Source organism: Sciurus carolinensis, chromosome 4 (genome assembly GCF_902686445.1).
Source record: "Sciurus carolinensis chromosome 4, mSciCar1.2, whole genome shotgun sequence".
NCBI lineage: Eukaryota > Metazoa > Chordata > Mammalia > Rodentia > Sciuridae > Sciurus > Sciurus carolinensis.
This window is the reverse complement of record NC_062216.1, coordinates 35,723,100-35,735,820: the sequence shown is the minus strand read 5'-3', so window position 1 is coordinate 35,735,820 and position 12,721 is coordinate 35,723,100. Positions and strand designations below refer to the sequence as shown.

At 36.8% G+C, this 12,721-nt stretch overlaps 1 protein-coding gene across 5 annotated transcripts in view; it reads right to left on the bottom strand.

Annotated features, from left to right (window-relative positions):
• The window catches only part of Tenm3 (teneurin transmembrane protein 3), a 453,046-nt gene that overhangs the window by 71,533 nt on the left and 368,792 nt on the right, over positions 1-12,721 (bottom strand). For 3 of the 5 annotated variants that reach the window (XM_047548916.1, XM_047548917.1, XM_047548915.1), the window contains exons 12-13: positions 11,379-11,396; positions 10,321-10,467 (exon numbers count right to left, since the gene is read on the bottom strand). In XM_047548916.1, coding sequence (XP_047404872.1) covers positions 10,321-10,467; positions 11,379-11,396 — 165 coding nt within the window. The remainder of the gene's footprint in view (positions 1-10,320; positions 10,468-11,378; positions 11,397-12,721) is intronic. The other 2 variants (XM_047548919.1, XM_047548918.1) reach the window with 1 other exon arrangement.

Below are 12,721 nucleotides of genomic sequence, written 5' to 3'. Positions count from 1 at the left end.
ATATATAATAAGAATCATAATAATAATGTAAAACACTGTGTTTTAGTCTCTCCAACTCTCTCAAAATAGAAGCATAGTTACTAAGACTCAGATCTCTAAAGTAGTAGACTATTGATCTATTGCCAAAATATAACTTCTGGCTTCTAAATAAATAAATAAATAACCTTCTAAGCCTCTCAGTAGCAATTCATGATTCTATCTTGAGATTATATGAGGAATTTTTAATATGTGCTTTATGATATATTTCATTTAGGTGTTCTTAATGGATTTAGAATGGGTGTAGAGATGCTTGGGAGAGTAATTTAACACGAATATTTGATATTCTTGCAGGTATTCCCCTTATATTCATTCTTTTACATATTCAGTAACCACTCAAAAGGAAAAGTACTTCCAAAGATTATATTTTATCTCTATTAATCTGGCAAATTAAGGGTTAAATGCTCCTTCCCCTCTCCCTAACCGCACCCCCCCCCCCATACTCCCAGTCTCTTCCCTTAGGCAATATATGGTACAGTTGCCAAAGAGGAATGCTCAAATTTAGTCATTCATCTTTGTTAGTTTATAAAAAGCAAATGTACATCTGGCATGTAGACTGCAGGTCATAAAACTGCATGAGATTGACACCTTCTGAACTAATCAGTTGGAAATGCATTTTTACAAGCCTCTCTGCTAACATCAATCAGAGAAAGAATCTCATTTTCAACAGCCAAGATGCAGGGACACACTGTTTGTTATTTTTCTGCAGAGTTTATCAGTAACTTGCCCAAGCAAGTGACGGATGGTTATGAATCTGGCTTCCTATAACTTGAGAAAACATTTTTCATTCTTTGTCTATGCTCATATAGCAGCTAGGGCTATCTAGTACAACTAAGTTGATTACCCACTTGCCCAAATGTATAGTGCAGTAAAATTGTCTTCGTGGAATAGCTTCTCAAAATCATTGAAATTCCATTTTAGTCTCAGGAATATTATGTTGGCTTATATTTATATTGGCATAGGAGCCATATCTAATAGCATTAATCATAAAAAAATCTAAAGAAAATCAGAAATGTTCAAAACCTATTGAATAACCACTTCAATTATTAGTTAAGAGCCTTTCTTCAGTTTAGGTTTTGCAATATAAGTGGTACTCTATGTAAAGTAGATAATATAGTTTATGCTTCTTTCCACTCAAATCTTTAATATTATTGCTGTAGTTATCTGTTCTGTCCATATTTTAAAGTATGCTCTTATCTTTCCTTAGGCATTTCCATTGGTCTTTAACAGTGGCTGGCAAACTTATTTTGTAAAGGGTCAAATAGTGAATATTTAGGCTTTAGGGCCCAATATAGTCTCTATTGGCAACTATTTAATTCTGCCTTTATAGTGCTAATGGAATTTTAGACAGTATCTTAATGAATGTGTGTAACTATGTTCCAATAAAACTTTATTTACAAAAACCAGGTTTTGGCCCAGGAACCAAAAATAAGGTTTCTACCCTGTGCTATTTCTATTATTCTTTACATCATTTTTGATATTTCTTTTCTGGCAAATTAAAAAACACACATTTGGTTAGATTATTAAAACTCTGAGCCCAAGTTTATTTCTAGATTGCCCTCTGTGTGGCTTTGTTCTGCCCATCAAAACTTTTTCTTGTTTCAAGGAGCTATGGATATTTTAATTTGTTTTCAAAACACTGATTTACTGACTGAATTTAAAAAATCCATGAATTTTCTCTGAATTTGTATTCTATTTTACCCAAAAGATAATTAATGTCTACCACTGTTGACCACAGTATTTGGAAGTTCCTCTCCACCCTGAGTTCCAACATACAGTTAGAAGTTCTGATGTAATACTGTATTTGTGAATTTCAGAATTTTAACATTGTGCAGGTACACCTTTCCTTACTCTTTTCAGTCATCATTCTGTTACATATATGGAATTAGTTTGTGCCCTACTGAACTGGGTCATTTTTGGCTTTCTGGACATTCCTAGTCTGTGTGTATCATTTGCTCTCTTGGTGGCTTCAGTCCCCATATTCCTCTCATTTCGATGCTAATGACTCTAGGTTGGTTATTTATTTATTTATTTATTTATTTATTTATTTAGCATTACAAACCCACAAACTACCTTCTAGATATTTCCACTTGGATATTATTACATAGGCATCTAAAGGTAAACTGTCAAAGCCATAACATCTATGATCTTCTCCAAACACACTGCTTCTCCTATATGTTTTCTTTCAATCAATGCTTTCAGCATCTACCCATTCCATTTCTACATCCAAGTAGAAAACTGAAGGTTATCCTGCACTTCCTTTCTCCCTTCCTTCTTCTCTGCATCTAATCAATTTCCATTCCTTCTTTTCTTCATATCAAATATCTGTTTTTTTTTTTTTTTTTTTGTCTAGAGCTGGGATTGAACCTAGGGCCTCACACATGTTGGGTATCTCTACCACCGAGCTACATCACCAGCCCTCAAATGTCTCTTGAATCAGTCTGTGTCTTTTCATTTCTCTAAAACTACCCTCAGGCCTCCTTGGTCATCTCTTGAAATGATCTCAAGAATCTCTTTCCCAGGTTCCAGTCTCATCCCAACTTATCCATTTTCCACACTCCAACCAGTGTTTGATTCTTTTTTTAATAGAAATCAAAATTGATTGTTCACTTCTCTAGGTAAAATACCTCCTTTACTAGGTCTCTAGTGCCTTTTGAGTAAAGGTATAACTCCTTCTCATAGCCTACAAGATTTTTCCTGATGATTTTTCCTCTGGATAGAGATCTGTAACTTCCCTCCTACTACCACCAGCACCCTCCACTCCTTCAGAAATCGACTCAGATGGTTTTCTCAATAAGCCCCATGAGGCTAATCAAGTTCACTGTTGTATCTGCAGTATCTACTATACTTCTTGGTTCCAAGTAGGCATTTAAAACATTTGCTGAACAAAAGAAAGGATGAATAAAGTTCCTAAAAATTGTGGAGATCTAAACAGGTCAAAATCATGCCCTCATAGCACATCAGAGACCCTTCTGGGTTTTTTAAAATATCATTTCCCTACCTGTAGACTTACTAATCCTTAAACACCTGTTTCTTTTTTACTTCATTAGGTCCTTGAAAATGTTCTTCATTAATTAGATATTAAGCATCCAGGAGATTATGAAAAGTATTAAAAGAAATGTTATGTATATAATACCATGCATAACCTTACAAAGGCCATTGTTAAGAAAATATGACCTAGGAAAAGGCAAGTTTCATAAAAATTTACCTCATATCAATTGAACAAACATTCATGGTAAAGAACACCATAATTTTCAAATTTAAAAGATAAGTGAAAATCTGGAACAAAATAACTATAACATCTAGCAAAGAATCAATAAGGAGAATATTTATTGAAATTCTGAGAACAAAGGAAATGTCAAAGAACTCAGTTAAAATGTGGGTAATAAATAAGCAATTGCAAAAAAAAAAAAAAAAAAAATCAAGGGAAAAATACAAAAGGTTGAGAAACCAGTATCAAGATCACCAATCTAGAGCTGGGGATGTAGCACAGTGGTATAACACTTGCCTAACATGCACAGAGTCCTGGGTCCCATCCCCAGCACAGCGGGGAGAAGTCTTCAATCTAAGTAGTAATTAGGGAAATGCAAATTAAAGCAATAAAATGGAGTCATTTTCACTCATCAGAAAAAATTCGTATTCTTCATTTTGTTGAACAATTTTGTTTATGTAAAAGGACTATGTGCAGACTATGGGTTAAGTACAGATTATGTACAGACATGAGAGAAATAAGCACTTTGATACTGATGAAGTCTACAGTGGTTGAAATCTACTTGTAAGGCAATTTGGCAGTAGCTATCAAAATAAAAAATTAAAATAGCCTTTGACCCAGAGATTTCACTTCTAAGAGAATGTCCTAAAGAATATTTGTTCATTTACACAAAGATAAAATACGCAGACACACACCAAAATTCACTGCACATTTGCCTATATGCTAGTAACAACAACAACAACAACAAAATAGAAATGACTTAATTGTTATTATTGTAGTAGTGGTAAAATTAATTAGTACATTCATGTTTTTGTTGTGAAGAGTGAGATAGGCCTATATGTATTGGCATGAAAAAAATCTCTAAGATGTACTATTTGGAAGAATCAAATTTATAATGGTACTTATTCCATTTAATTTAAAAAGCACAAATGTGCATATAAATTCAGTGAAGGGGGAATAGAAGATGCCCATCGAGCTGTCAACAGTGTGAAGCTCTTACACCAATGAGAATGCAACATGAATGTGCTGTGTCTAAGAAAACCCCTTGCCATTAATACAGGGGTTCTTAACCTGGAGACGCCTGTAATGGGAGACGTCTAAAGAGGTGCTATGAAGTGTCCATTTCTACAATCTGCAGCTTGAGGTGGCAGCTAATGGGTATAAAATACAGGAGAGACTTTTAGTTCCAATCTGTGTGGCTCTGATTTTTCTCTCCTTCGGAAACTCATTAAAATATACTGGTGAAACCTTATGTTCCTTATGTCCTACAAGGAAACTACTGGAAGCTTTTGCTTCTAAGAGCTCAAGCTGGCTTTCTTTTTTTCCAGAATGGGATTTACTGTGCTCTAAAAATTCTGTGGATAGCAAAAGGGTTTCGAATCTCTCCCCTAAAGTAGGATCTAGTAGTCTTCCAAACTAATAGGAATTCCCCCCAATGCATAACAGTCATCATCTACCAGGATAATATATTTTAATGTCTGAGATTCTGATAAACACCTGGAAGCTTTTAGGAACATACTTAGGGTCTCTTGCAAATTACTTTCTCTTTTTCTTTTTTTTTTTTTTTCAATCAACTATTTCTTCTCCCTTCCCAGTGCTATTATCTGCCATTTTATTTACTTAACTTTTATATTTGGTTCTGGATAACACAATAGTTTCTTATCTTATCCTCCTGCTCAAATTTTTTCATCTATTCCAAACATTTCCTTATTTTTATTTGGTAATCTCCATCCTTAGACCACCTGCATCCATAATACTTATTTTGCTGCTTATATGAAAATTTCATACATTTTTTGCCCCTTTTTGTTTCTTTGTTTTACCTCTAGCACATTTTTCTTAGAGTTTGAACTTTTCATTTTTATTTTTATTTCTATTTAATAATCTATCATTTCTCTTTCTAATTTCTACATAACCATTTGAATTGCAATCTCGTCTCCCATTACCAGCCCCTAGAATTTTTTTAAATATGCCTGTTGAAGGTAAATTTTCCTGATATACACCCCACAAAGTAATTCTGAAGAACAAGAAATAACTCTATTTTCTTAAAATAAGATGAATTATTCTGGCAGGAGTGACGTATTGGCATTCCACCATTCTTGAACAAAGTTTCATAGAAGTCTTTTAAAGTCATTCTCATGCCTCAACCATCCAATCTCCAGGATAGGCCCTGCATCCCCTGCCTGAGGTCCCCATAGGGAACCTATCCAATGGAGAACCAGAAAGGGAAACAGGATTACAAAGGAAAGTTTGACTAGATCTTCTTCATGAGAAGAAAGATGGGAACACAGTAACAACTGCCAAAGATGGTGCATTTTGGGGACTCATTTCAATTTTTGAAAACAATTATCTTTGACAAATTGTATTTTTGATGACTGCATAGTGGGACCACTAGCTAGGGGTGATGTCTGTAATGGGAAGCGTCTAAAGAGGTGCTGTGTAGTGTCCATTTCTATAGTCTGCAGCTTGCGGTGGCAGCTCATGGAGTCAAGAAATCCCCTGTTGAATGAGATTCTTAGTAAGAAGATTGTAAAAACAATGATGCTTATAAAGGTATAGAGACAGAACTAGACAACTGTTTTGCCAACCTTGAATTAGGAAAGGATGTCAGAATTTCAGCACTGATTTTTTTGCTATCAAGTGAAAAGACTATAAATTTGGGGGAAAGGGAGAAGATAAAAAACAGAAACTTTTCTATTCTGAAATTAATAGTCTGTGCTACATGGAAAAAGTTACTAAAGTATATTCTCTGATTATACTAAGGCTAAATGCCATGAAGAGCTAATTATAGTTCTGGAGTAGAATCTGTTTTTCTGTGTACCCAGCATCCATATCCCTTCTGGGGACAGCAATTCAATTTTCCTTTGGGCAGGTGACCTAATTCAGATCATGAGTGTTATGGTTTGGATGTGAACTATCCCCTAAAAGTTCATGTGTGAGACAGTGCAAGAAGTTTAGAGGAGAAATGATTGTGTTACAAGAGCCTTAACTCAACCAGTAAATTAATTCCTTGACAGGATTAACTGAGTGGTAACTGAAGGTGGGTAGGGTGTGGCTGGAGGAGGTGTGCCTTTGGGGTATATATTTTGTACCTCGTGAGTGGAATCTCTCTGCTGCCTCATCTTGTGAGTCACTTCCCTCTTCCACCATGATGTTCTGCCTAACCTCCAGTTCTAAGGAATGGAGCCCTAAGGCTGTCTGTCTATGGATGAGACCTCTGAAACTGTAAGCCCCAAAATAAACTTTTCCTCCTCTAAAACTGTTCTCAGATCTTTTTGTCACAGCAGTGACAAAGACTGATTAAAACAGCGAGGCTCAGTACCAGGCCAAGGCCTCACAGAAACTTAGAAAAATGTTAGAAAAACTTTGTGCTGAGGTATTTGCTAGTGGAATGTAAACTCAGAGTTTGTGGTGGCCATTTTGGGGAACAGTTGGCTTGAGAGTGGGTTCCAACATAGAAAAAAACCCCAGAGTTAACAGATGAATAATACCCAGGGTTGTGGTATCATTATTCAAACACCTGGATGCAGCTGTGTCTGATTTTTTTTCTGTTATACAAACTAATGCATTTTTAAAGGGTAGAATCATTTGAGTTTGATTTCTCTCATGTGCAACCAGAGACATTTCTGGTAAGAATGACAGTACAGAATCTTAAGAATAGAAAAGATTTTCTTGGAAGCGTGAGGTAGAGCACACTGAGACAGAATGGATCTCCATCAGGTGGCCCACTGAAAGATTCTCATGGAACTAAAGAGAGCAGCAGTACAGGGTCCTGGTCTTCTACCCAATTCCAGATCACCCATCCCGTAACAGTGGCCAGCTCCTGCCTCTCTGCCTTTCTTTGCCCCGACCTTAGCAACATCAAGATCAGAGTGAGTCTTGGGATATGAATAAGAAATGGCTCAATGTAGAGGGGAATTGATTTCACAGGTTAGAGTTAAAATTGAAAAAGAAATACAGACAGGCCAAGTCTAGGCATGTGCTGTTGCTGTTGATCATTTGTGCTGAAAGCTTGCTCAGTCAGGACAGGATAGGAATGAGTTGCTACCATTTGGAGATGTTATCCACATTCTCTGCTCCAATGCCCATCTGTTTCTAACTTCCACTATATGATTAAAAAGTCTGCTATTCCATCACCTGCTGCTGTTCAAATGATCTGCTCCAGCAGTCTCTGTTCGATACCTGGAGCTGTATTTGAGAAGCAGATCGACTGCCAATTCCATCAAGTGGAGATTTTTTCAGGGACCTTGTATGGGTGGGTAAAATATCACCCTTAGTTCTGAAGAGCTACATTACCTGGTGTACATAACACCTGCTTGTTTGAATCTTAAAGAAATAAGGCAGCAGGTTTACTTTTTGTCAATGTACAGGTGTTGAAAGAGTGGTTAAAGATGAACGGCCTCCATCTGTTTTATTAGAAATCGATTACGCCTCCTCCTCATGAAGGGTTCCCTTCTAAGACTGCTGTCCCTTAAGGCTTGTAGAGAGACCAAGCAGGAGAGGAGATCCATAGAGGCAAAGAGAGACACCTATTTAGTGAGATCTAGATTTTGAGGATCTTTAGAATTAGACAATTGATGGTGGGGCACATTTGACTGGGAAAAGGAAAGTATATTTTGAAGTTAAGGAAGAGGCCTGGTCTCAGAAGATATTTAACTATTGCCCTATATGGAGCTGTCTATTCTAAATTTTTTTTATATTATCAACTGCACTTCTGGGAATGGTAAACTACTCTTTCTTTTATGAGGATTGTGTTCTATAAAGTTGCTTAAATGACAGTATAGTAGCAATTTATATAAAATGTTTAATTCATGACTAGGGCCAAATCATCCTCTTCATCTTCTCCTCCTTCTTAGTTATTTAATATGCTAAATCAAGTGACTTAGTTACTTTCTGGCTAATTCACCATTTTGACAATAAATATAGTTTAGATAATGGCTCCATATCACTGTGGTCATCTTTGGTTCTAGAATTACAGTACTGTCCTACTTTTAAGCCTGGTGTTCTATTGTTCTCATATCAGGTTATCCTTGATTGCCAGATTATATGTCTCAATTTTGATGTGGAAAATATTGTTTCTATGCACATGACCCGTGCATAAGTTCAAATAACCCTCTAGCTTGGGTTATAGGGCACCCAGTTTACAATCTCATGATGTAGAGTCTGACACTAAGATTCCTTCTTAGAAGATCAACAAAATTAGGTTAGGGACAGGCATACAAATTATGTGAGATAAGTAGAGAATCCACAGGAGGTCTTCTATCAGCTCAGATTTCCCCTTAGAGAGGGAAGCCTAGAGATAGCATAGTTTCATGCTAATAAGAATAAACAAAGGGGAATGAGGCCAATTCACAGTTGATAAATTTTGAGGAAAAGTAAAAGCCTCCTTGGCTGATAACAATACTAAAGAGTTGATTAGCCCCTAAATTACTCTGCCGGGTCTCTGCAGACTTGGCCCTGTAGTTTGCTTCCCTCTGAGAGAATGTGGAACCTCCTCAATATAATCTCTTTTTAGAAGACAAAATCTGAAATACAGGATCAAGGAGAAAGAGTTGCTTTCTTCCTCCCCAGGCAATAGAAACAATGGGGTAGGGGCTCTTTGGAGGAAAGCAACCAGGAAGGTTGCCATCTGGGCTGTGGCTCTGAGAGGATTAATGCTGCCATTTCTATAGCACGTGGTTAGGAGGAGCTCAGGCAATGAGATATTATTAGCAGGGAAAAGCTGTGAGGGATAGAGACTGTTTAAATTCAGCTGGGGCAAGGAGGCTTGTGTGTGGAATTAGGGTCTCAAGTCTTGATAGTCCAAGTAAAAGAATACAAGGAAGATGGCAAGCAGGATGCTAGAAAGTGAAGGGGAGAACTATAGCTCCTTGTCAGGAAGATAAGAGACATGGTTTTTGGTTGGAGAGGGCTGCAGGCCTGGGGAGGGTGTGAGCGGGGATGTGAGTTGGGTGGGGGGAGGCAGGTTTTGGTTCTGGTTACTGTGCCTCCTAGAGAGCAGCAGTTAAGCCCACTCCACATGTAGATGGGAAAAGGCAGTTCAATCTTCTCTGACAATCTTCTACAGATTCCAGTTCATCAAGATGAGCAGTTTGAAAGCAAAAGAGAAACTGAACAATATCGGTGGCACCCTATAGCATGCTGGGTCCAATAGTATGTCATGTTCTTTGCATACATTTTTTTAACCCTTTCAAAAACTCTTATTCCTATTTTATAGATAAAGCAATGGAGGTTTAAAGAGATTATGAATCTTGTCTAAGGTCACATAATCATCAAATGGTAGAGTGAAGATCTGTCTGCCTCCAAAACTTGCACTCTCTAGCCTATACTCCTGTCCATGTGGGCCTTCCAAAGAAAACAGGGAAGTGGAGGAGAGGGGAGGGAAACACATCTGAGTCACAGAGTAGGTGACCACAGAGGCCCAGAGAGCAAGTTGTGTCAAGGTATGTCACAACTGAACACCTGTCGGGGCAATTTTTCCACCACCAATTCTCATTCTCTGGTTTCTGAAATTAAAATACAATTGCATAGGGGGATGTACTTAAAGGGGAGGATAATTATTTTTAGCCCAGGGCTCAAATTGGGTGGAACAGCACAGTCTTTTTAACAGCGTAGAGTTAAGGATAAAAAGCCACTGCAGTGCAGCTCCAAGGGGACTGTCCCTGTCACTGTTTTATTCTTTCCATCTATGACTTTCAAGAGGGCTTGGGAAATGCCTTGCATCTTTTGGAATGTTTAGTTATTAAAATACTGCTTTAGAATTCCCAACTCACAGAGCCCTAAATACTAGAGTTGAGGAGGATAGTCACCTGGGGATCAGAAAAAGGAACAGAGAACAATGGACATTATACAGTAGCTTGGTTACCTTGTCTTTTCCCTGAACGATAATCATCTCACATTTGTTTCAGGAAAAATAGAGAGCAAAATCATTCCATCAGCACTCATACATTTTTTCAATCAATCTAATCTATGGGGATCAGATTTTTTTTTTTTTGGCAACAGATAACTCTGGACTCACTGTAACTTATGAACCTGTGCTCTGGCACATACTCCTTTTCATGCTCAGCATTTCTTACCTCCTTCATTGTCCTTGCTATCTGTGCAGAGAGTCTCCATGGCTACATCACAGCCTGCTCCTCTCCACCCTGGCTGGCAAACACAATGCCAGCCGTTTTGGTCCAGTGTACATCTCCCATTGCTGTTGCACAGGCCAGGACAACCCTCTGTCGAGACAAAGAAGGAAAACACCAGTGATTTGAGTATTGAAAGATTGTGCAACTAAAATAAACAGATACGGGACACTTAGTGGGAACAGGCCTTTATAAACAGCACAAATACTGTAATTGCACATGGATAGAAACAGCAACATTATCTAAGGAATCTAATTCTTATCCAAGTGGCATCTTTGATTGGCCTGACCCTTGAGACACCACTTACCTGTGCAGGACAGAAATATATGCAAGGATCCACTAAATACCAGCAGGCCAGACAAAATTAACTTAATTTATTTTTTCCCATTAGCAAAGCAACAAGGTATATCATATGGTGTATAAAAGCACCTCGAGAAAATAATTTCAGAATCCCTTGTCTAGATTTTTCATCTGTTGTAAACATTACTGGTTACTGCTTAGGACAGGACTTCTTAAAGCACCTTGTTGCTTTAAAAAATTCCCTCTAAATTCAAGAGCATGAAAGTGGGGATGAGTTTATGAATGATGTTAAAAAGAGAACATTAATTTTATCTGGCCTTGGAGTTGCCGAATATTCATGTGAAATTACAGTGCATTAAATAATTGCACAAAGTATAGGCCAGTATTAATGACTATACTTTATGCCCAGAGTACATTCCTTTTCACAGAATAAGCAAAGCCCAGGAAATAGTGAAGCAGCTTAGCATCTATTCTAACAAACATTAGGATTCAGGCTGCATACGGATGGGACAGGACCGACAGGATTTCCAACTAAATGTAATAGCTGTGCATATTTGATTACTTAGGACGGACAAAATGAAATACCATAAGGACCACAATAAAACATTGATAGACTGAACAAAAACACGGTAGTGACGTGCTTCAAGACAGATAGCGAAGAGTGATATTTTGTGACAATCTCCCTAAGGCTTTTATGCTTTTACCTTTATATCCTATCTTGTCTGCTTTTATGGGCAAGGAGGGAAAATTTGGGAAACAATTAAAATAATTTAATATATCCAAAATCTATAATTGTTTCAGTCTAACATGACATTAAAAAAATAAAAAAAAAACAATTGTTGCCACTTCCTACTGATGATATCTGGCATGCAGCCAACATGATCAGTTTATGAGGATGACACTTAGATAGATTCTGGAATTCTTATTTATGAGTGACATGACACTGACAGAAGCAAGGATATAAATGCTCTAAAAGCCTAAGAAGAGCTGGCTATTAATTTGATCTCTTTGGACAGAGTTATTTATAATTTGGAATAAAATATATATTAATACAAATACTTGCTTTAGCAGTTGGGGTTTTTATACAGCTTCTTATCATTAGAATGCTCCTCTTGTTTTGGTGACAAAATTTAAAGGAACCATCTGTTTAAAGATGTTTATTTTAAATCTGCATTAAAAGTATTACTCAAGAATTGGTTTCCCCTCCTCCACTGCGGAACTTGAGAAGAAAATATCTCAAAGAGATATTCTGTCTCTTCAGGGTTAACAGAGAGAAGAATATTTTGACAAGCCTCTCAAGGCAGAGTGTAACGAAATTTTACTTAGGGATACCATCAGGTCAGGATAAGATTAATTTTGCTGCTTCTTTTCTTTCAGACAATTACTATCTGTATTTATGGATTATTCAATAGGTAAAAAGTGAATTTTCTTTATGGATATATTTTGTTTTTAATGAAAAAGAAAGATATAATTGCCCCACTGACAAAGAGGTGCAGCAGCTGATTGCATGCACACAGAAGTTATTATATGAAAGCCTGGATATTGCCATGAATATTTTCATATTCTAATGAAAAGCACAAACAAGGAATAGAAAATAGGCAATTTAAGGAGAAAGGGGAAGGGAATTTTCTCTTCTGAAAAAAAAATTCTCCACCTGTTTCTACAAGAACTGAAGACATGAGGATCTGCTGTTTTCTGCTGAGCAATGGGATCAGTTTTGATTTAAGAGACTGCACAATATTTTGTAGTCTTGAAAAATAACAAAACATAAAATTATGATATCACATATATTTTGAAACACTGAAGTCAAAGAAGTTTCCATATGAGGATCAATGAGATTTCTCTCAACATATATTAACCAGAATCTTCTTTAGATTGACAATTTCTTATTCTGTGATAAAAGAGTATTTATGTTTCTTTAATTTAGAATTTAAAGCCCATTAGCTGAATTGCCAACAATGAAGATCTTAAAGTAAAATAAAATAAAATAAAATAAACAAAAAACAGCAAATGTACTATAATCTTCAGTTTGGGGTTCTAGTGAAAA